The sequence below is a fragment of the Astyanax mexicanus genome, chromosome 4 (assembly GCF_023375975.1).
Source record: "Astyanax mexicanus isolate ESR-SI-001 chromosome 4, AstMex3_surface, whole genome shotgun sequence".
Taxonomy (NCBI): Eukaryota; Metazoa; Chordata; class Actinopteri; order Characiformes; family Acestrorhamphidae; genus Astyanax; species Astyanax mexicanus.
Window position 1 is genome coordinate 5,877,197 of NC_064411.1, and position 24,780 is coordinate 5,901,976.

Here is a 24,780-nt window from a genome sequence, read left to right on the forward strand (position 1 = left end):
ACTGTGGGAAGGGTTTTATGCAAGAGTCATCTCACATTGGGTACATTTACATGCAGTCTAGTAATCCATTAACAATCTAATTACTGGCTCAGTCGGAATAGAGCACGCCCATGTAAACACCTTAATCAGAATAGAATAGTCCGATTGAGCCCATTTCGAATTTCTATTCGCAGGGGTGATAGTGTTTCGGCGCCGCGCCGGAAATCTGGCGTAGCGTGGCTCTGTAAAAAAAAAAAAAAAGCTTCCCCCACCCACTACGAAAAGTCTTTTCCCCCCTATGTTTGACGTGTGCAGACAATTTAAAGCTCAACGCAAGCCTTCCATCCAATCAGAAATAGGAATGGTGCCACTCATGGGCTCCGAGTCCTCCGGGCATGTTAGTTGAAAAAACTGGTTACGGCCCAGATAGTTCAGTGGCAGCTTAAAATTCGGCGCATTATGACATCATAACTGTAATAAGCAGAGGTGGAAAAAGTACTAAAAATTGTAATTAAGTAAAAGTACCTTTACTTTGCTAAAATTCTACTGAAGTAAAAGTTAAAGTGCTTTTTTGCGTCTAATATATTTTTTGTTTACTGGCTAATGAGCTTTACACGTGCTTTACCCACCCAAATAAACTTAAAGCTTAATACAGGGCAGCTGCGTATCAGCATGAGTGGCGCTCTGAGCTGAGTGGACGGCTTGGATGAAAAGCGCGATATATAATGTAATTAAATGTATTTAAATCATTATGTATATAACAGATGTGCCGAATTTTGAATCCCAGGCAGAATCCGACTCTATTTTGCGTGCACACGCGTCTGGTAAACATGTGGGCGCTAGAGGTTACTCTCGCGCTGTCCGTTAATATTTATTCAGAACACAGCAAGATATAAAGCCAAACAAAGACTCTTGTTAGACAGTGCTAGTTTAGTTGTATATAACGAACGAAAGACTGGTATTGCAGAACTATACTTAAGGCGTTTTAGCCTTAATGGTCACTATTAGGAGAACATGTTAAACACAGCTTAATCGTAAAATCTGCGAAGATAACCAAGTTCAAATCTGAATACCTGATATTTACATCTGCCGAAATGATACCCCTTTCATCTCAGCACCCTTTATGATGAAGAGCACAGCGCAATCTCAAATAAAATTTGTGTAATTTTTTTTACAGCGTACAGTTGGAACGAAGTCAATAAACAAAACTCTAGGTTGACACGCATATGCTTCACAGTATATTTGATAACACAGAGACAGTCCTTCTGCATCAGTAAAAGGTTTATTTCCTTTATTCATGACTGGAACTGATTTTATATACGTTCCTTTGATCGCAATAAAGCAGCTGAAGACCTCCGTGGACCAATGCGCGCTCTCAGGACGCGCATCGCGCGGCGGGGGTCCCGAAGCCGAAACGCAATATAGGCAAGGCTGCAGGTAGAGACGGCCCGCAAAGTCTAAACACTATATTATTTAACTATAACAATACATCATTAATAAGCTTTAGGTTATAAATGTATGTAATTTAGTATGAGGAAGTCGTTGCCTCGTTATTCCATGCGCGAGCATCCACCGGCGCATCTGCACCAATTTAATGTTTTTTTATTCAATTGTTTTTCCCCCAGCATTTTATTTTTTACTCAGTAATGGAGAGTACTTTTTTACAATTACTTTTGTCAAAATGTACTTGAGTAAAAGTAAAATTACCTATTTGAAAAATGTAATTCATTACTTTCCACCTCTGGTAATAAGTTATTATTGTTTATGAGTATCTAAACATATGTCAGCAAGCAGACAAGTTATATGAATAATGTCCCAAATGTTAACCGATAGTCGTTTAGAAAAAAATAAACTAATCAGCACGCAATGTCAATGTCACTGTCACCGCGTGTGATACTCCTTGCGATTGCTTTGCTGAATTTCTTAATCGGCTGATTTTTAGCTTCATCACGCGTCGTTTGTCGTGCAGTGTGAGAGGGGAAGGATGTCCGATTAACTGCCCAAACGAGCAGCCGATTGTTTCCAATATAAAAGCGAATTTCAGTTAAATAATAGCGAAGTGAAATAAAATATATTTATCTTCAGTCAAAGAGCTTTTTTTTTTTTTTACATTTTTTATTTCCAAAAACTGCACTTTCACAATGTGAGAGAGAACGAGTGAGAATAAGCATCAGGTGTAATATAGGAGTAAGTCCGTGTAGAAAGCATAAATATAAATCCTTATAAATGTCAGAAAAAATATAGCTAGTAACTAATAGTTACTGTGCACATTTTAAGTATATTTTATTTTATAGTTACGACTGGTAAACAGAGGCATCTCCGCTTTCCGACGCCGGTCAGCAGGCAGTAGGCTTTCTATTCGCGATGTCTTCAGGATTTGCAAAAATGAAAAATAAATGATTTTCAGCGCATCATTCAAGCTTCCACAGCAGTAGAGTTTAGATTATCAGCCCGAGCCTGACCCGATTCCCCACCCGAACTCACACATGCGCTCCTCCACTCCGCATTACCCACTTGTCTTGCAGAGCTGTGTGTAGCTAAATAGCCAACAAAATTGAGCCTTCTGAAGTGAGGAGAAAGATTACATAAGGTGAGCTAAATTTGATCCAATGCGAAGGACAGTCAGAGGTTTGGAGCTAATTCAAGTTAGTTGTGGATATAAACAACACGTGTGTCGGCTTCGTAGAGTGTGTTAAGCTGTACGTGTGACCATTGTGCACTTTGCGCAGCACTTAAATTTAATCCAGAGGCGAAAAAGCTGACATCCGTAATTTTATCATTTTTGTTCTCAGACATTAAGGATATGCATTTATTTCTGGAATATGTAAGGGACAAAATGAACCTCAGTTTTTTAAAGAACTATAATTTCTGTATTTTAAGCTAATAAAAATTGAAGAAAGGTTTTGTAAATTATTGTATTGTATTAGAAGGTGATTTAATATCAGGGGACACATTTGCTACTACAAACCAAAGCCCACTGTATAAGCTTTATTAGCTAACTAAAAATCCACCCATAGGATAGCCATAGCAGGCCCACAACATTCCGAAAAAGTTCTGCGATATTTTTATTTTTAGTGTTTTAAATCAATGCATTGACAAAACAAACGGTTATTTTAGTCAAATAAAATAAACTTAAAGCCAGAACAGGTGAACTGAATGGGTTTGGCATGCATTTAAACATTATTTTCTGTTAACCAGAGCACGTTTTGTTTTTTGTTATTTAGTAACTTATCCGACAAGCATTAATAATATCACATCAGAGCGTTTCTACCTCAAAAACATCCAGAGACTTAGTGAAAGACATAAGAGTGATGGTGAACATGGGGTTTCAGCCCTGGAGTGAAGTAGTAGAAATTTAACTGTATTGATTAGCACATAAATTAAACTGAATTAACCATCCTGCTGAAAAGTCAGGTTAATACGGAGCTTGGGAGGGGCCCTGGATAAAAAAAAAAATAAATCAATTGAACGATATAGCAGTTCGTGCTCACGTTTTCTTTAATTCGAGTGGAAGATTTGCAGTTCGTCCTCACAATTTCTGTAATTCGAGCGAACAATTTCTGTAATGCGAGCTAAGTTTTTTTAAGCGCATTAAGACAAGAAGCCAGGAGGGAAATGAGCATTTTCCTTTCTAGGGCTGTTACAAGGCTGCTGTGATTATACAATTATATACAAACCTGCTGATTATTAAAGCTATAGTGTTGCAGGTAGAAAATACAGTGTGCTGATATTGTCGTAGCGGTGGTGTCTCCACAGCGCGTGGGGAAGAGCCGAGCGTGGCGTGAGGGAGAGCCAAACCGTGGCGTCCCCACAGCGCGTGGGGGAGAGCCGAGCGGGGCATCCCCACAGCGCTCGGGGAACTAATTGGGTCTGAAAAGTCGCTTTATATGGCGACAAAGTCGCTAAGTTGGCAACTGAATATCAGCTAATCCTATTATTATTATTTGAGAGATTTTTGTTTATTCATTTAGCAGTATATCAGCTACCTATTATTTTTTTATTAATTATAATTATTTTGATTTATTTATTCAGCTCTGTCTTAACTGCAGCTGCCACTCAGGTAAAAAGAAAAAAAAGTACATGTTGTTTTCCAGTTATCACATGTATTGAAGAATGCAGTTAATTGATGTACACTTACTGCAAGTGTAATTGCAAACAATTCAAACAAGAGCCTGATTTCAGCTTTGTGATGCTACCAAAATATCCTAGAGTTAAATAACGTTTAATTTTTATTCAAAACCAGTTACTTAGCTGACAATCTAAAGTTGCAAGCGCTTTATAACAAATAGTTAATTTTAGCTCGATAGCTAAAGTTACCAGCGTTTTTTAAATCAGTATCTAATGTTAGCTTGAAAGCTAAAGTTGCAAGTGTTTTATAACAGGCAGCTAATTTTAGCTAGCTAGCTAAAGTTGCATCTAATGCTTGGTTACTAGCTAAAGTTGCAGGCGCTTTATAACAGGTATCTAATTGTAGATAGGTAGCTAAAGTTGCAAACGCTTTATAACCAGTAGCTAATGTTAGCTTGCTAGCTAAAGTTGCAAGTGCTTTATAACAGGTAGGTAATGTTTGCTAGGTAGCTAAAGTTACCACATTTTTTTAAATCAGTAGCTAATGCTCTTTGTGTTTATGCGCGTTTATCCATTTTGATACCCAGCCTTATAGAGGAGCGTGATATTAAAATCACAGCTTAATAACCTAAGAATGCCTCAACCAAGGGTGTCAAAAGTATTCACACTCATTACTCAAGTAAAAGTATAGATACTGCACTCTAAAAAACATTGGGTTGAAATTAACCCAAATTGGGTTGTTTTCACAACCCAGCGCTGGGTCAATATTGGACAAACACAGCATTGGGTAGAATTGACCCAGCATATTTGGTTATTTATTTGACCATGCATTTTGGGTCAAGCATTCAACCCAAATGCTATGTAATTTCAACTAGATTGCTGGGTTAAATGAACCAAAGTTTGGGTTGATTTTTGAGTACAAATAAATGTATAATTTAGACCCCTAATGCAAGTTTTGTTTTTTTACTTTGACACCCATTTTATATTCTTACACTATAAACATTGAAAGAATAAAATACACAAGGATTAACAATAAAATGCTTTATTGTTTTTGTAATTTTTCAACAAAGTAATTTCTCAAAACCATAACACCATTTCTTCTCAACAACATCTCAATAACCATTTCATTAACATCATTTCAACATTATTTCTCACCAACAACCATTCTCCGTTTCATCAACATTTCATCATTTCTCATCAACATATATTAACATCAACCATTCTCCGTTTCATCAACATTTCATCATTTCTCATCAACATATATTAACATCAACCATTCTCCATTTCATCAACATTTCTCATCATCAACTATTCTTCATTTCATAAACATTTCTAATTAACAACAACCGTTCTCTATTTTACATCAACAAAAACATCTCAGTAACAACATTTTTTTTTTTACAAACATGTATAATATACAAAGGAGCTGCAAACGAGCTTCACTACTGGGTGGAAAAAATAAATGCCCGCAAAAGTCTTACAGAGGGAGATTCCTGACCTGGCAGTTCATAGACGACAGTCTGTAAAAACTCCCACACTGAAGAACACTGTCTGGGGTAGTTTATGTCAAAGACATAGTATGCTTTAAAACAAACATCAACAGCTCCAATAAGTGTACTCTGCTCCATGGCCTCCCCATTGATGACCACAAATGATTGTGAGCAACGCTGATCATCACCTGCAAGAAGATAATCCTTTATTAGTCCCACAGTGCTGACACAGCATCAAAGGCAGAGCATAACAGAGGCTACAAAATAAACCAATACTATAAATAAAAATCTTCCAACACATAAAACCTGCACTGCACATTAAAATACTACACAGTGGTATGTTGGTACGTACCTAGAGCCAAAACAAACGGGTAAGGTCTTGTGCCTTGTGCCTCGGACAGGAATTCCACCATATTAGTCCCAACCTGTTGTAAACATAGAAATGAACAGAATTAGTACTTTTATTACTTTGAATTAGTACAAACAAGTTTAAACTACACACTGAACATAAGCGGTTATCAATCCAATGTTTGTAAAGTACTTATAGACATGTCAGTTCATTTGGTGACCATCTTTGCAATGCGACCAGGCGCTTAGGTAATACAAGACTTATTTAATGCAATTCTTTTCAAACAAGGCCATGTTGGTTGCTTTAATAAATTAAATTGTACAATTTAAATAGTTTTATATTTACTCAGATTACATTTGTCTAATATTAACATGTGTTTGTAGGTCTGAAATATGTAAATGACAAAAAAGGCAAAAAGATAATATGTAAGGTCACAGCACTGAAAATCAACTTACTGGTTGCAGATCAATAAATGATTTTTTTGTTTCTTCACAGCTTGGACGGAAGCTCTTCCGACCAATCCTATAGACAGAAGCTGGAAGGATTACTGGCAATAATCTCAAAGCCATATCACCTTGTGCATCTGAAAAGAAAAACCTTTTATTAGGAATAATACAGGGATAATATATGTTTTAGATTCACATGATGTTTTTGAGCCAATTTTCCTGATCATACGATTGATTTTACATCAGTGCAGACATGGGCAATAAAACTAAAAATCCATCTCAGTTCAGTATGACTATATCTTACCTAAACTATTTTAAATATCTTGTGATTTGAATAATTTTTTTTTAGCAAAGATGACACACAATCTTCAGCTCAGGCCTATTTTAGACACGGCCTATTCAAACATGAAATACAATCTTTAGTTGAAATCTTTTAACAGAATCAGTTTTTAAATATAATCTAATTTGAAATATCTGTGCCACATTAGTGCTGACTTAACCCCTACAGCGCTCACTTCTAAACACAGCGCTCTGCGTGGTCTGATTGTAGGCAATAGGGCAGCACTGCAGGTGGCAGGGTATGTGAATGATTTACAAAAAACATTAATTAGTAGTAAAAACCATTACAATTGTTTTTACTACTTGTTTTTTTCTCTCATGTGATGTAAATCAGGGAATACATTTTCCTGTTCATTAAATGTGTATTAGATTATTAACATATCCTTTGTGAAGAGTACCTGTACACACAGAATCCACTTTGGAAATAATTCCAGAAGCTTGCTTCTCCTGGCTAGCAAATCGTAAAATTTTGTCTTTGAAAACAGGCATCCACTTTTCTGCAAGTTTCCCGGCACAGGCTGGGTGTAAAATGGAAAAGTCCTGAGCAATCTTTAGAAAAATAAAATATATATTACTTTTCCAAATAACTTTTATATTCAGCAATTCTGACAAAATTTTGTATATCCTACCATTCCTGGTGTATCCAGCAGACGTGGATACTCTCTCTTGATCTCTTCCATGGTCTTTGACCCATGCTCCCTTATCCACTTAGCTCTATGGATGGCTGTCTGCTTCATGTATTCTTCAACTTGGCTTAGGGGTCTGATGTTATTTTTTAGCCACTCCATCATTGCCTCTGCCCTCTCATCAGATATTTCAGTCTCTGTAAAAAACAAAAAAACAAAACAGAAAGATAATGTTTTCACGGTTTGTTTTATTTATTTATTCATCTTCTTTTCTCCACAATTTGGAATCCCCCCCCCCCAATACTCCCTAACAGAAGATCTCATCAGAATCAGTTACTCAAAACCTTTCTTGGTATTATAAGCTGTTTGTGCATGTACCTGGCAAAACCAAACTACTGATTACGTTGTTCTCCACATGGCTAGGTCTGCTCGTTCCACTACGGAGCCTCTTCCGTACATTTCTTAAACGTTCTTCAATGAAGCCAGTTGCTGGTCTGTGGTTTCGACCTGGACTATACCATGCTTCCTAAAAAAATAAAAAAATAAATAAATACATTTTATTTAACATGCCACATCTAAAATAACCACACACAGCACTTTTACCAGGCCTATGTACTTTGATTTTTACTGGTACTTACATTGCCATTCCCATGCTGATCTTTTAGACATGGAAATTCAGTCACCAAAGAAGAGGCCATGTTTTTCTTTGTTTCCGATGATGGACTGTAAACAGAGGTCAGATGTATTTAAAAACACATTCTAAGTAGTCATATTGAAACATACCAGTCAAAATAGCACACTTACGTCTCTCCAAACCGCTCGATGAGATATGACACTAGGATTCGAACCATAGCCCTCCGCTGCTTAAGCGAGAGGCACTGTTCTGTGTCAAGACTGCACACTATGTCTCTACCATCTGGTGTTTTGTTGAGGGCCTCCCTAATTTTCTGGGAAGAAGAAAAAGAAGAGAAAAAAAAGAAAAAAAAAAAAAAAAACAAGGGATGGCACAAATAGCCATTGTGAATGGCGTGCCTTACCCAAATAGTAAAGTAACAAAAGATAAAAACAACAAAAAACACATACAAACAATTCTCCTTGTCCTGAAGACATGGCCTCATGCTGCTGGTCCATTGATGGTCCTGCTGTAGGGCTATACTCAACCAGCTCATGCTGAGGATCCTTTGAAGACTGAATAAACTGAATAAAATTAGTATTGTGAAGAACAGCAAAACATATGAAAGGCAGCACATACTCTATGAAATCAGAAATCTTTGGAAAAAATAAGATTATTTGTTGAATATTAAAATTTATATGTTTGGTAACTGAATAACATCTATAGTTTTGCATTATGAAGTAGGCCTTTACAACAGTTAAAAACTAAAAGGTGCCAAATGCGATTTTTTGCATTAAAACAACTCCTTTAATTTTTTTCAACTTACCTAAACTCCTTAGAGGCAAAACCTGCTAGGAGGCTTATGGGTTAGGGTCACAGGTTAAAACAGTTACATTTCATGTAATAATCACATCCTTAAAGGACAACTGCGGTGTAAAACTGACTTTTATTGTAGTAAAACATGATAAAAAGTACTTACCTTTGATATAGCACACCTCCGTTCTCCCACAGCATTTCGAGATGCAGAAATGTCCGAACATCCATCAGAGTGACACAGGGCATGATTTTCCCTTTCCACCATTATTCAGCCCAAAGTAGTTCCACATTTAAAACAAGGAATTAATCATTTAAAAAGTGCGCAAGAAGCTTATTAAAAAACACTGTTTACATCCTATAATGTGAGCTTCAGCTCCAAGCACCGCCATCACTGTACTGATAATGACAGACACACATACATAGATTCTGCATAGCCTGCCTCCTGGCGCCGGCTGCTACGCTATGCAGAGTCTATGTATACATATGGCTATTTTTTTATCAGTTCAAAGATGGCGGCGCACTGAGCTGAAGCTAGCGTTATGGGATGTAAACAGTGTTTTTTAATAAGCCTTTTGTGCACTTTTTAAATTATTAATGCCTTATTTTAAATGTCAGGGCTCTCCAGATTCTAGCAAGGAGGTGTGGAGCTACTTTGAACTGGATAACGGTGGAAAAAAAACTATTTATGGGGGCAAATTATGCCCCGTGTCTCCCAGTCTGAAGGGTGTTCGAACAAACTGTCAACATTTCTGGATCTCGAAACCTTTGATCTTTTCATCAAATGTAATAACTTTTTATCATGTTTTACTACACCAAAAGCCCATTTTACACGGGTGTTCTCCTTTAATGCAAACATCTATTAACATTAGTTTCACTTTTTACTAATGTGAAGCCCATAATGTAGCACAGGACGAGCAGATCAAACTAATTTCGTAAATCTTTTACCAATCAAATAGGTTTTCATACAATACAAATTGTTCTGAATTTCAGAACAGCGTGACCACATTTCTGAATGTTAGTGCACATGCAAATGCAAGGCAGGCAAGACGTAAATTTTTGTATCAAAATAGTGTACCTGTATCAAAAATAAAAACACATTTAAATTGTTACTGTGCACAATGCACAACAGAGGACAGATGGGGCAATGCATGCCTTCAATAGAAGAATGTAAAGGGTAATCACACAGTCAAAAATGTAAATGCCTAAAACACAACTAAAACAATTACAATGAATGTTTAAAACAGTCTGTAGCGCAGAGAAACATAGAGATTATCATCTCCCTCTTTATATGACCTTCCAATGTGGAGAGGGTGGTGATCATCAAGAGAGTTCACATCAACTACATCAAGCTCAGATGCAGGATACACACAGTAGGAAAAATAGTGTCTTTCAAATCCTACAGTATCATACTTCCTCACAATCAGTTTGACAGAGGATTCCACTGATAGAATGCTCTCTATCATAGCAAACTGAGGTTCACCATCACAAGAATGAGAGACTAGAAGAGACATTCCAGGCCTGTATTCAGTGCCCCTCCATCTCACCCATGATGGAACATACACTTCAGTAAAGAGTGGCATGTCAAATTTGTGCTTGATGCGGTCATAACCATCAATACAGCCCAACAGATTTGTGCATCCTGCACCAACTTCTACATTGTGGGTGAACAAATTACCCGAGAGGAGATGGTAACAAAGTAGCATCTGATGTCTGTAAGCCATTGTTTTGCAGATGTTGCGAAAGTTACAAGTAACATGGCTGAGTCTTTTGAAAAAGCCATGTTTGGCCTCAAATCGCATAGCCCACAACAGAACCACAGGTCCCAACTTCCTGATTGCACCAGGATAATGGACCATAAAGTGGTGTTTTGGTTTTAGGTGCCTACTAGGGTAAAGCTCCAGAAAAAGACTGTGGTGCTCCTGGATGAGGTAACCCAAGAAAATGGATGCTTCTTGTGTTAGTGATGGAGAAAAAATGAACTCCATGCAACTCAGTAAAAGAAGAAGCAACTCCCAGTATTGGTTACCCTCTGGGATAAGGTCACCAATGGCAAGAGGAAGTAATCTTAACAGACACCAGGTCTGTGATGCTGTTTGCCTGAGAGCTCCATCTGGGGTTTTGAGCTCATGTGATTTAATGAGGGAAGGCTTGTTATGACTGTCAATGAATCCATAATCAAAACTTGTAAGCCTGTAGTTGATCTGATCTAGGGTTATAAGCTTTTGCTCAATAAGAGAATTGAGAACAAGCTTGACTTCATATCCACCAATTCCTTCCAGAATGTCATGCATGATATCTGGTGTAACATTGTCAACCACTTTGTAGAACTCCAGCCTGTTAAGTGCACTCTCTCGCTTGAGACCAGTCTCTGTTGGGTTATTGAGACACAAGTCTGCTTGATAGTTGAGGTTATTTCTCAACAATGATTCATCCTCAACAGTTTGCACATGAAGGATTTCCTTTTGGACACGGCACCAGCGGCACACACTTTTCGCATTAAAGCTTTCTGTGTAGCCAAGGACAGCATTGAGCCCCAAGTTATCACCACAAATCTGGGCAATTCCAACCTTGACTACTTCCTGAAAACAAGGCGTGTCAATTTGAAGTCCATTAACTTCCAGACTTCGGATCTCATTCACAACTGGCTCCAAGACCACATCTATGCCATAAGTTTTGACATCATCTGTCTTGTACACTGCCAACAGAAAGTGGGCACTGAGACTGGAAAGAAACTCTGGTGGCAAGCATTTCAATGTGAAATAAAGGAACCCTAATTTGTGGACAGATGTCTTTGATCCCAAAGGATTTACTGTCTCACATTCATCACAGTAAAGCAGAAGTGGAATTGCAAACTCTTTGGAAAAAAGAGAACTCGTCTTGAACATGGTGCCATCCCTAAAATCCTGGAGAGCACAAACTTCCTGCTCTCGCCATGCCAGTATTTTCTCCATAGTTCCTGGACTCTCAAGGACTAGCTTGAGCAAAGGGCCCAACGGCACACGCTGAAAGGAATCCCGAACAGCTACCTGCCTAACACATCCTGTTGATGAATCTGTCCTTTGAGTGAAGGAAAACCCAGGAAGAGGTTCCTCTACAGGTTGAACAAAGTACCCAGTACTAGCAAAATATTTCATTTGCTTGTACTCAGATTCTAAATTCCTAAATGGCTCAGCAGCTGCTGCAAACTTCTGATCCAATTCATTACCCCCTGGGGTCTCAGCTTGTCCTATCTTTTTTAAGAAAGACATGGTGTTTTTCCTCAGACTACTCACTATGTCATTCACTAGGGTAGATGTTTGCTGAACAACATAAGTAACAGCTGTGAGTGTCTGTGACGAATTTGCCCTCAACTTAGCAAGAAAGAGTGCCACCCTATGCATTACATTACTTTCTTCCAATTCATCCCATTCCTCCACATCACATTCGGCTGCGGAGCAGTGCGCCTCACCGGCCACGGAGCAGTGCGCCTCACCGGCCGCGGAGCAGTGCGCCTCCTCACCGGCCGCGGAGCAGTGCGCCTCCTCACCGGCCGCGGAGCAGTGCGCCTCCTCACCGGCCGCGGAGCAGTGCGCCTCCTCACCGGCCGCGGAGCAGTGCGCCTCCTCACCGGCCGCGGAGCAGTGCGCCTCCTCACCGGCCGCGGAGCAGTGCGCCTCATTATGCTGTAGCAAATGCCTTGCAAATGAACGAATATAGCCAAAACTTCTACAACACCCAGCTTCGGCACACTGAAAGTATGTGCTAGAACTGTGTATATTATGGACTGCTCTGAGGTGCGCAAAAAGATGACCAAGATTACGACCTGCAAATGTACATCTAAAACAGGAATACCCCATTAGTAGACTGGTGTCTACTTACCTCGGTTAGTTTTCTGAGGTGTGACCTCAGTTTCAGTCTGGGTCCAATTACTGGAACTAGCGCCGCAATGGAAGCATCATCCAGTAATATAAAACTCTCCTTGTCGATTTCTTCAACTAAGAACAAGTGTGCACGCAATAAAAAAAATAAAAAAAGACAACAACAAATCAATGCTTTTGCAGAACTGAAATTTTTACATATGGTAAAAATATGGGTCCCTGAAGAAAAAGGTTGGGAACCACTGAGCTAGATTAAATTGTTTTTAACTTTTAAATATTTGTATATGTTTTTTAATTAAACATATTTCACATTTAAACTGTTAACACGCCCTGGCCCGCCGGTGTGCCAGAAAAATATAATATTTAATATCTGGCTGTGTTTATGAATAATTATGGGCTCAATATAGACACCCAATATGCCATTTTAAAGCTTAAAATCTCTGCTTTTCAGTTATTTAGCCATTTTGCTGTATCCCCTTTCAGAAAATAAACATTTAGGGCGAAATATGCCTTGTTTATGAAAATTATGAAACATTTGCGTTTTTCGTACGTCCATATTTGATCGAATGTGGACGCTATACACCATTCGAACCGTCTGCCCCTCCGGATTACGGAACTGTGCTCCGTTTTACTGTAGGATGTACGGTTCCTGAATTAGATCTTAAGCTCCAAGCCTATTTTTACTAATTTCCGCCTGAAATTACATACTCACGTTTGAAGGCTTTTCACTCTAACTTAAATAGTTCAGAGGCGATTTTATGAATTAATATTACTTAGAAGCCATTACAAAATTCATTTAAGACACTTTAATTATTCAATTGAACATGTAATGGCCAAAATATGGTAAAAACCAGAAACATTTTTAGGCGCTTTTCAGATTTTCTATTTTCAGACACATAAAATGAAATATTTATATGGCTGAATTGTTTTTGCAGCTCTATATTTTGTTATAAAGTGTTTACATTCGTTATATAAAATTATAAACTGCTCCCTTTCACTGGTTAGATATTAGTGTGATCTGAACCTGTAATGGTCTTTTCTTTCTCCAAAGGACTGTAAACTTAATAAGAATAAAAACTACTAATTTTATACTTTATTTTGCAGTAAAGAAGTTGTTTTTGTATGTTCTACTCCTGATAGAAAGATAATTGTGCGGTGTTTCTTTAAAAGTGCTCCCCCGCCCTCAGGAAAATCTCTTGCTCTCAGTGTCTCTGGGTCTTATTTACATATAGTCATGTCTGTTGATTCATTAGATATGCAGAAACTCGTGGAGAGTCCAATAATACGCAATTAATAAAGCGTTAAAGTTTATATAAAATGTTTTCCTGCCTCAAATTATTTCAAGCACAGGTTGAACATAAATGAGTATTACTGGCGACTGGATTGATGGATTTTGGAGGCATTTTGAAGGTAATCGCTGGTGGGGCTTGGGTGTGTGTGAGGAGTGTCCTCAGCTCACCCCGCAGTGTAAAAAAAGCAGATGTAAACTGTATACACACAGTGTAACGCACTCTTTCGGCTCTAATGTCCGCATTTGATCAAATATGGACTTACGAAAAACGCAAATATTTAAAAAGATATTCATAATTTTTTATAATGATTCATAATGATTCATAATTTTTATAAACAAGGCATATTTCGCCCTAAATGTTTATTTTCTGAAAGGAGATACAGGTCAATCTGGAGGGCCAGGGCGTGTTAAGAGGTTAACCATGTATTTCACATTCAATATTAAAAATAAGACTGGTGAAACTCCCCTTAACATTTAACATGAAAATTCTGCTGTACCTTTGTTCTAAAAAAACAGAAAAGTTCTCTGACTTTAGATCAAACCTTTTCTCATACTTTGCTGCAGACTCATCCATTCTGACCATCATGAAATCAAATACTTTCAAGTTATTTTTATGAAGGTTAACTTACGCTCAAACCTGGGAATCAGAGAGTCCAGTTTCCACTCTTTCAGTTTCTCCTTCACAAATGTATCCATGAAACAGAACAGAACTGAAGAAAAAGAAAATATGTTTTAACAAAACCACAATAATTAACAGCATTTCATTTTATTAAGTGGAACCCAGCAGATTGTTTATCCTCAAGTTAGATTTTTAGAAGCAAGGACGATAAAATGGCGCCTAAAGAAGCTAGCTAGCTACCCAGATAATTAGCAGCAAGGACGATAAAATGGCGCCTAAAGAAGCTAGCTAGCTACCCAGATAATTAGCAGCAAGGACGATAAAATGGCGCCTAAAGAAGCTAGCTAGCTACCCAGATAATTAGCAGCAAGGACGATAAAATGGCGCCTAAAGAAGCTAGCTAGCTACCCAGATAATTAGCAGCAAGGACGATAAACTGGCGCCTAAAGAAGCTACCTAGCTACCCAGATAATTAGCAGCAAGGACGATAAAATGGCGCCTAAAGAAGCTAGCTAGCTACCCAGATAATTAGCAGCAAGGACGATAAAATGGCGCCTAAAGAAGCTAGCTAGCTACCCAGATAATTAGCAGCAAGGACGATAAACTGGTGCCTAAAGAAGCTAGCTAGCTACCCAGATAATTAGCAGCAAGGACAATAAAATGGTGCCTAAAGAAGCTAGCTAGCTACCCAGATAATTAGCAGCAAGGACGATAAAATGGCGCCTAAAGAAGCTAGCTAGCTACCCAGATAATTAGCAGCAAGGACGATAAAATGGCGCCTAAAGAAGCTAGCTAGCTACCCAGATAATTAGCAGCAAGGACGATAAAATGGCGCCTAAAGAAGCTAGCTAGCTACCCAGATAATTAGCAGCAAGGACGATAAAATGGCGCCTAAAGAAGCTAGCTAGCTACCCATATAATTAGCAGCAAGGACGATAAACTGGTGCCTAAAGAAGCTAGCTAGCTACCCAGATAATTAGCAGCAAGGACAATAAAATGGTGCCTAAAGAAGCTAGCTAGCTACCCATATAATTAGCAGCAAGGACGATAAACTGGCACCTAAAGAAGCTAGCTAGCTACCCAGATAATTAGCAGCAAGGACGATAAAATGGCGCCTAAAGAAGCTAGCTAGCTACCCAGATAATTAGCAGCAAGGACGATAAAATGGCGCCTAAAGAAGCTAGCTAGCTACCCAGATAATTAGCAGCAAGGACGATAAAATGGCGCCTAAAGAAGCTAGCTAGCTACCCATATAATTAGCAGCAAGGACGATAAACTGGCGCCTAAAGAAGCTAGCTAGCTACCCAGATAATTAGCAGCAAGGACGATAAAATGGCGCCTAAAGAAGCTAGCTAGCTACCCAGATAATTAGCAGCAAGGACGATAAAATGGCGCCTAAAGAAGCTAGCTAGCTACCCAGATAATTAGCAGCAAGGACGATAAAATGGTGCCTAAAGAAGCTAGCTAGCTACCCAGATAATTAGCAGCAAGGACGATAAAATGGCGCCTAAAGAAGCTAGCTAGCTACCCAGATAATTAGCAGCAAGGACGATAAAATGGCGCCTAAAGAAGCTAGCTAGCTACCCAGCAAGGACATTAAAAATTGCAATACAAAAAAGAATAGCCAAGATATAAAATAATGCTAGGTTTGTGAAACCTCTTTCTTAAAAAGCACAGGTTAGCTAGCTAGCTAACCTAGGTAACTTATGTGTAGGCTTAATTACAGACTCATATTATATTGTTACCTCTGTGTCCCTTATAACACAGTAAATTGTCAATATAGAGCACAAAAATGTTAGTTTTTCAGTAGTACATAATAACTTGCAGTGGTTTTAAGTAAGTGAGGTGTAGAAGTAACTTAGCTTAGCTTAGCTAGCTAGCGTTAGTCAGCAAAATATAATTATCTAGCTGGCTAGCTAACCTGTAGTGCAGCTAACATAACAGTTACTAATTTGATGTTAAACAATATAAAGTTAATTCCACACAAGCAAATTTATATATTTTTCCGTCATTGCAACTTACTCATCCAGACGAAGATGCTGTGTCCAAAGGTTTACCTAGCTCGCTAAGGCTGCAGAAATCTAACAGGCTAATTTACGTAAGTTACAATGCTTTTAATACGTTTTTAACCTCAAATTGTGAGGGAGAATGAAACTAAACACCTTGTGCCTAGTATAAAATCAGTATATTTGAGCAAAAAGTCAAGATTAATCACTTTACTTACTTATTTCTTTCGGCTGAGTACTTTTCCTCTTTCAGCGGGAGGGAAATGGTGTGGCGGGTGTCCAGGGCGTGGCGGGGAGGGGCAGGGAGGGGCAGGACGGGACGTGGCGTGCTTGACGTGCATGTTCCCTCTCAGGTCCGCACTGCAAACCCAGCAGTGCTGGGTTTTTTTAAATGACCCAACAAACGAAAAAATAACCCATATTTTTCACCCAAACTCAGTAACATAGCAGCTGGGTAGTTTAAATAACCCAGCATTTTTTAGGGTGTGGGGATTACACATACTTTTGCAGAAGTTGAAGTATCAACTCAAATCTTTACTTAGGTAAAAGTACAAAAGTATTGCTTTTAAAACGACTTAAAGGTATAAAAATAAAAGTAATGTAAGGGAAAGAAATTGACTTTATAAACAGAAGCCTTGGCTGCACTACATGAACCTATATTGCACAACCACCAATTACTAGTTGCCTGTAAGTATTGTAATAAAAAAAATATTAAAAACTTGTCAAATTTACAGCCCACACAAGCTCTCCAAACAAACTTACAACACTGAATCATAGCCTTGATCTAGCAAGCAGACCTTGGCAAGTACCAAGACACAGCAAACATTTTAAATTCACCATTTGTGCATCACTAGGTTACCACAAATTGTGTCCACTATTGACTGTAGGAAACATTCAGTTTACCTCCGAAAAGAGTTGTTTTTACATACAACCATTCCGAAGCCTCTCGCTGCAGCTGGCGACGCATTATTGTCAGCGCAGTTCACTCAGAATGCTGTGTATCTACTTCTTGTGTCAAGAATCAAAACACTGCAGCGGCGTGTTTGTTTTTATAGCCACGTGACATCACAGGGTCCGCGATGTGACTATCGCACATGCGCACATCGCAATGTCTATGCTTAAACAATATATCGTGCATCCCAAGGGCATAGCATCAAATCTTTCATCATGCAGGAACTGCTGATACAATCCAGCCACATGAGGTCTAGCATTGTCCTGCGTTTGGAGGAACCGAGGGGCCACTGCACCAGCATATGGTCTCACAATGGGTCTTAGGATCTCGTCTCGGTACCTAACGGCACGCAGGCTACCTCTGGCGAGCACATGAAATGCCTCAAAGAAATGCCTCCCCACACTATTACTGACCCACTGCCAAGTCAAGCAGTTATTATTGTCAATACTGCATATGTACAGGACATACAGACAATTGACATTCAGTTGCTCTCCTTCCCAGGATGATGAGTGACTGTGTGTTGGGGGCAGCATTGGGATGGGGGGGTGGAGCAGGGTGAGAGTTCAGCCAGAAAGCATAGGTACTGAAGTGGTCTGTGGTCCCCACCTGCAGAACGACTCCTTTGCTGAGTATGTTTTGTTAATTGAAATTGATTGTCAATCAGTGTGGACAGTTCATTTCAAAGAAGTTTGATTTACTTGGAGTTATATTGTGTTTAAGTGTTTCTTTAATTTTTTTTGCATATATATAATCACTATTTATAATGGTATTATTTGCCGTCCAGATGCACTTGAACTCCATATAAGAAATTTAGGTGAAATCAAAATAAAGGTAAATATAGTGTTGAACCGTTTGTAGTTTCATTTTTAGTATGGAAAAAAATATTTTGTTTTAGGTAATATCGCCCATCTCTATGTGAAATGCTGAAAAACACTTCATGGGTTTAAATAGTCATATCGCTTTTCAAATCTACAGTCTTTTATTTACTAAATGTGTAGCTACACTTCCAAGACAACTAATAAGATGTGATGATATTTAAGGTGGAATTGAAAATTCAGGGAAAATGTTAATTCATTAGCTAGAGTGAGCGTAAAATGAGTAAAAACAAGATACATTTTGTTCAGATAGCTGGTTTACTGGTTAATGTAGCTGGTTCATTTATATAGAGATGATGAAATTGTGGGTAACGTTAGTTTCTGTAAAACTGCAGCAGGTCTTGGAGCTGCTGCTCTGAATCTGCTGGTGTAGAGCTTCTGCTGCTCTCTGGCTCTGCAGGTGAAGTTGGGCTTCGACCCGATGCTGTGAGAGGCCACCGCATCCACTATATTGATTTAGTAAACAAATCAGTTAAGCCATAGACATAAATCTTTCAAAAGTTTCATATTTGTTTTTTATTTTTAAACGATTTTGACCTACATATTAAAAAAAAAAACGCCTTCAGTTCAGGAGTGCATAATCACTGTCAGCCTGAAGCTAATGTGGTGGAAAATAATGAACTGTTATCAGGGATAGTAAAAAATCAGGTTTGTGAAGCATTGATTTAGATTACTGTCTTTCATTTATATGTGTGGAAACTTTTATAATTAAATTTTCTGTTTACATCCTTTTAATTAAGAACGTCTAATTCTCACTGAAATATTGAAAAACAAATGAAAATTTACATTTTAAAATCTAATAATTGACCACTATTAAGAAAACAGTAAATAATAAGCAAATCATATCGTGTGACACTGGCAGCCAGGTTGCTTTCTATAACTTTGAATATAGAAAGTGAAGAATAGAGATGTACAGCAAGTCAGGAAATTACAGATAAAGATATTTATAAGATAAAACGAGACACCTTTATTGTAAACAAAAAAGAATTCAACATAGTACAGTATTAATAGTATGGATTAGTGCATTTCAGTGTAAAGTGAGATACTAAAGTAGTAGTCAAACATGGTATTCAGTAGTGGACAGCAGCAGAGTTTATTCTACATATATTTTGCGGCTGCAGCCTGCTGACAGTCTACTGCAGAACGAGCTAAACTTCATATTATAATGTGTGTAGCGGGCAGAGGTGTGGGGAAGGTTTTAATGATTATTTTCTAATGCTGCTGCCCCAAATATTCCTCTAGGTTAGGTGTAGAGGGGAGGACTTTTATTTTGACAGCCATCGATTGGCAGAGCGTTACCTCATGCTGCTTGTAGTCTCGCGGGACCTGCACAAAGTAGCATTTGGTCTCGTGGCGGCAGGTACAAGCTCCGGTCGGGAAAGCTTTGTTTTAAAATAACTCATTGGAAGACAGTTTTATCGTGCTTATTGACTGGAAGAGACTAAAGGAACACATGGTGGATTTTTCAATGGGCACTGTGTGTGTGTGTGAAGAATAGATATTTTAAGCAGGTATGGCTTGGTGTTTTTAATATTATATTGTGGTAGTTTGAACTGCAGTGGATTTAATTACTAGCTTTAGGTGGTGTACTGGGCATAAATATTAGTATCTATTAAAAGCTTAAGTTTACTCGTAATTTTCAGTTTATTAAAAGAAGATCTGTTTTATTTCAAAGTGAATGTGGGAGCACCAGGAATCAGCTGGGGGTGTGTAGCTGCTGAGTGGTGGGTAAAGTTTGTTTTACTTAATTACTCCATGTGACATAGGTAGCTAATTGTGTGTTCATGCTTTTATATAGTGTTTGCCTTGATGCTGAAGGTGCTGTGAAGGAGATTGAGTTCTGGCCTTCACATTTACTACTAATTGGTATGTATTATCTGACTGGTTACTTATTTATGTAGTAAACAGTAGCTAACACAGTGAATAAGTGGAGTGGTACAGCCATTGATAGTAGCCACTGTTTTTCTTCCCTCTGTTTTTTTAGTGTATTGGCTCTGCATTAATTAATTTTTAGAGTTTAAACTAAAATGAAATTAAGTTAATATAAATAAATATAGACTATAGACCCAGGGTTGCCCTAGTCCATCATACCATATTTATCTGGTGCCTTCCAGTATAGCTTCAACGTGTGCTTTAACCTCTTACTGCAGAAGCGCCCTCTAGCAGGCCTGTTCTGACTGTGTAAAGTAGAATGCTTAAGAGCGCCAAATATTCTAGACACACCGACCAACTAACCCACTCATATTCTTTAGTAACTACTTTAACTACCTGCATGCAAATTTACAGTCATCTACATGAAACCAGTTGCCAGAAATCTCTTAACTGAAAACAGCCTGTTTTTTTTTACATTGTTTACATGGGAACACGCCTCCCCAAAAAATAGCCTTATAAAATATTATTAGTATGTAAAATAACATTAGATTACATTATAGAAAATTCACTTACTATCACAGCATCCACAATACAGCACTGAACCGCAGAAAAAATATCCATAAAGTCCTTTATTCTCCTGCTCACTTCTCCTTACAAACACGCGTTTAGTTTCAGCACAACCGCAACGTCATATTCTCAAGCTGCTAGCGACCACACAATGTAATGTTTTCACATAAAGTTGTACGTGAATACAAAGTTAAGGATGTCCTCTTCTAGATTCTGTGGTGTTTATTGTTCCACAAACCACTATTTTTCTTGAGTGATCGTCAGTTCCTGTGTGCCTTATTACATTTCAATTAAGCAGGTTGTTAAGTCATCAAATAAGGTACCAGGGGTCACATGTGTATGGATTTAGAATGGGACAAAATAATAGAAGCTTTTATGGTAATATAAAGGTGTCCCAATATTTTCTATATAGTGTAACTGATTTAGGTAGTTCTCTTCAGTCAATTGACCAGCTTTTATTTTAATACACTAAATTATTTCTTTTTTTTTCTTTTCAGAAATTAAAATATTATAGGATTTCTCCTGAAATCTATGAAAGAGGTGAAGCACAAGCCATCCTGAAGAATCTCCAGAACACGCAGAAATTGTTTGATACATTTAACAGACAGAGGAAACCAAGTCCCAACATGGAGAAACATCAGCACTCTGTCAAGAGTTTCACTAAACAGAGTGATCTCAAACTGCATCAGCGCATTCACACAGGAGAGAAACCGTATCACTGCTCAGACTGTGGGAAGAGTTTTACTGAAAAGAGTAATCTCAGAAGACACCAGCGCATGCACACAGGAGAGAAACCCTATCACTGCTCAGACTGTGGGAAGAGTTTTACTCAAAAGTTTGAGCTCAAAAATCACCAGCGCATTCACACAGGAGAGAAACTGTATCACTGCTCAGACTGTGGGAAGAGTTTTAATCAACAGAGTCATCTCAAAAATCACCAGCGCATTCACACAGGAGAGAAACCGTATCACTGCTCAGACTGTGGGAAGAATTTTACTGAACAGTGTACTCTCAAAATACACCAGCGCATTCACACAGGAGAGAAACCGTATCACTGCTCAGACTGTGGGAAGAGTTTTTCTACACAGAGTAATCTCAAAAAACACCAGCGCATTCACACAGGAGAGAAACCGTATTACTGCTCAGACTGTGGGAAGAGTTTTACTCAACAGAATCATCTCCAAAAACACAAGTGCATTCACACAGGAGAGAAAACTATCCCAAATTTGTTCCACGGCAATTAAAAGTGCAAATCCTAAATCTTTCAGACAGAACACCTTATCCTACACTAATGTATTACTCTATCACTTGGGACTCGTTTCACCAGAAACAAATATGAACTGAATTTAACAATCGATTTTACAGGTTCAGCAAAATTATTCTTATCCAGGGATGATGTTTATTGAATTTCCTGTTATGTTTTCTTGAATGTTCGATATTCCAGAACATTCTTCGTGAGACAGAGCTCAGTTTTTAGGGTAGTTACAGTAAGAGTTCAGTTCTGAAGAAGGGAATGTCATTCAAGTTTGAACTACGGCATTGCCAGAGCTTGCTCCAGACATTAGATTAGCATTAGATTAACATAGTCTTTAACATTTAGATGTCATAGTTGTTGGGAGTAGAGTAGGATTCTTGCAACTAAATGATTTTGTTGCTGGAACACCCACTACACCCACTTTACCTATTTTTGGTGGCCTAATGTAATTTAATAACTTCCCCCACCTGAACACACACATACCGCAAACCCCATCCAGGATGCACTGGAATTAGAATAAAATCCTTTGTAAATGACATATTTTACTTTTTCATCTCTCCAGTCCTCTCAAGAGACCTAAATGCTAGTTGGGTAAACCTTGTAAATATTTTGACATTCCTCCAGCAAACAGTAATTCAGACAACCGTCAAACTTTGGACTTCTACGACCTTAAATAGTCACCATCTGTGATTGTCTCCCAAATTAGGTGGACCAACAGTGCCATCACCAGGACGAAGACCGACTGCCATTATAATACTATATAATTCAACTTTCTAAAATCCACAGAAACGCAATCCGCAAAGAGTTACTGCAATTTAAGAGTTTATGCTTGGTTATTCCTGCAAAGCATTGAGAAAATAAGACTCATTTAGTTAAAAGAAATGTTCAAAGCTTTGGATTCCATTCCCAGCCTTGTAAGCTGAAATTCTGTGGTGTAAACTGATCTCTCTCACACCCGTCATGAATTCTGATCAACAGGCCAGGCGAAGAGAATTTCTCACAAAGAAGAACAAATAAGAATTTACATTAACTAAATAAAAAGTTATTTTACAGAATATTTACTAAATAATATGCCACTTCTGGTATATGGGTATAGATGCTGTCCTGATAAAATTTTCATACACAGTCAAGTCTGAATCAACAAGGTTTAACTAGCATTTGATAATTTTGCTTTATTTTGTTATTAGTGGTTTAACAATGTTTGTATTATCATTTCAATTATTTAATTGGGTTGAGTGACTCTTTGTTTTCTTTTTGACAAGGTACCATCCTTTGTTTCTAATTTCAGGATTATCTTGAATGTTACCAACCTATTTGAAGGAAAAACATATAATTTACATTTATTGTGATTCAATTCTAAGATTGTTTTCCTTGAATTAATCCTCATGAATTGGTATGCTGAATATTGTATTTTGATCCACTGGTTGATTAAGTTTTCTTTTGGTTTGGTCTATTAATTAAAAAAATATGAAATCTCAGAAATTGCTCCGAACCCAATGAAAACACAGACACGTAGGTTGCTCCTTTCCCAAAGCCCACAGAGCCAATGGTAGCCTTAAGGTTAAAACAGATTCAGTCAGAGAGTGACAGACAGAGTAGCGGTGGAGAATGAAAGTGGAGAGTGTCCAGGATTACGGATGGATCAGTTCAGTTCAGCCTTGAGTGGTAGTTGAGGAGTTTGAAGTTTAGCTCCTTTAGTTTAGTTTAGCATTTTAGCTTCAGTTTAGCGTTAGCTTAGCATTCTTAGTGCAACTCATTTAACCTTCTTTAAGCATATTAATACTAGCTTTCTTAGTTAAGACAACTACATCAGTTTTACGATCTATGAAGCCACGCATTATGCATACCAAGTTTCAGCTGAGTAGAGACCATCAGGCTCAACCCAGAAGCCACCAGTCCGGAAGCGACCAGCAAGCCAGCTGAGAGCGAAGGGATTTTCCCGTGGGTTCTGAAGGGACTCCGTGCTGACACCAGGAAGTCAAACCATCTTGCAGACAGACTCACGTGATTCTTTCTCAGGGTGAAGAAACAGACGACCACGCTACAGACGGACGGCACCAATGCAGGCCCACTTTAACATCTCAGAGTAAGGCGGAGCTGGCAAATTGTTTTGGTTTGGTTGAATCCTTTATAAATCTCCCTGTAGTAAAGATAACTTCTTTTCAGTTGTTTGGTTGTGAATAAGAACTGGCTTCATAGACTTAAAATAACTTAGTTCATCCTTTAGAAATCCCCACTTAATAATTTTCATTAATCTGACAAGTCATTCCTTTCTATACCGATATTATAACATGTTTTTATTTTCATTCTCATTTACCTTCATACACTGTGATTTGATATCTAATGGCTACATTTTTGACATTTTAATGGGTTATTAACTCATATCTGTGTGATTTAATAAAATTCTTTTTATATTACAAAACCTGTAATTTCAGTGTGTTTTCTGGATAACTTGGTTATGAAAATGACTGTTCCTGGTAGAAGAAGACACATCCCTGAAATGTCTTGTGTTACTAATTAATTGATTATTAATCTAATTTAATTAATTTAACATCTTAATTAGCACCAGGTATTAAACTGCTGAGCTCACTACACTGAACAGATTTCAATTTAGTTTCGCATTATATACATGTAAGAATGCATGAAAACATTCTGCCAGATTTCTGAAGCTTTTTATAAAAGCACTTCATCAATATCTGCTTCTTGGCACCCTCCAGTATCACAATTTTTTTGATGTCCATACAGTCTTAGGACATACAG

The 24,780-nt window shown here is 38.1% G+C and overlaps 2 protein-coding genes across 6 annotated transcripts; one reads left to right on the forward strand and one right to left on the reverse strand.

Annotated features, from left to right (window-relative positions):
• Positions 1-5,073: 5,073 nt before the first annotated feature.
• Positions 5,074-16,944, reverse strand: LOC111195806 (uncharacterized). Of its 5 annotated transcripts, none has more exons than XM_049477204.1 (12): positions 16,718-16,822; positions 14,504-14,584; positions 12,585-12,700; positions 8,381-8,485; positions 8,102-8,244; positions 7,936-8,020; positions 7,676-7,823; positions 7,301-7,494; positions 7,070-7,220; positions 6,342-6,469; positions 5,890-5,962; positions 5,074-5,725 (listed from the first exon to the last, which is right to left on the reverse strand). In XM_049477204.1, exons 2-12 carry the CDS (start codon positions 14,568-14,570, stop codon positions 5,490-5,492), a joined length of 1,446 nt encoding a protein of 481 aa, XP_049333161.1. In that variant the 5' UTR covers positions 14,571-14,584; positions 16,718-16,822; the 3' UTR covers positions 5,074-5,489. The 5 variants fall into 5 exon arrangements, 4 of the variants coding, with proteins under 4 accessions (XP_049333161.1, XP_049333160.1, XP_049333157.1 ...); XM_049477203.1 differs by lacking the exon at positions 16,718-16,822 and adding an exon at positions 16,516-16,653; XR_007438619.1 differs by lacking the exons at positions 5,074-5,725; positions 16,718-16,822 and adding an exon at positions 16,516-16,658 and having other exon boundaries at positions 7,070-7,189.
• A 2,945-nt stretch (positions 16,945-19,889) lies between these two features.
• On the forward strand, positions 19,890-23,225 carry LOC125801537 (gastrula zinc finger protein XlCGF49.1-like). Its single transcript, XM_049478352.1, has 2 exons — positions 19,890-20,192; positions 21,263-23,225. The coding sequence occupies exon 2, from the start codon at positions 21,392-21,394 to the stop codon at positions 22,007-22,009; it is 618 nt and encodes a 205-aa protein (XP_049334309.1). The 5' UTR covers positions 19,890-20,192; positions 21,263-21,391; the 3' UTR covers positions 22,010-23,225.
• The last annotated feature ends 1,555 nt before the right edge of the window (positions 23,226-24,780 follow it).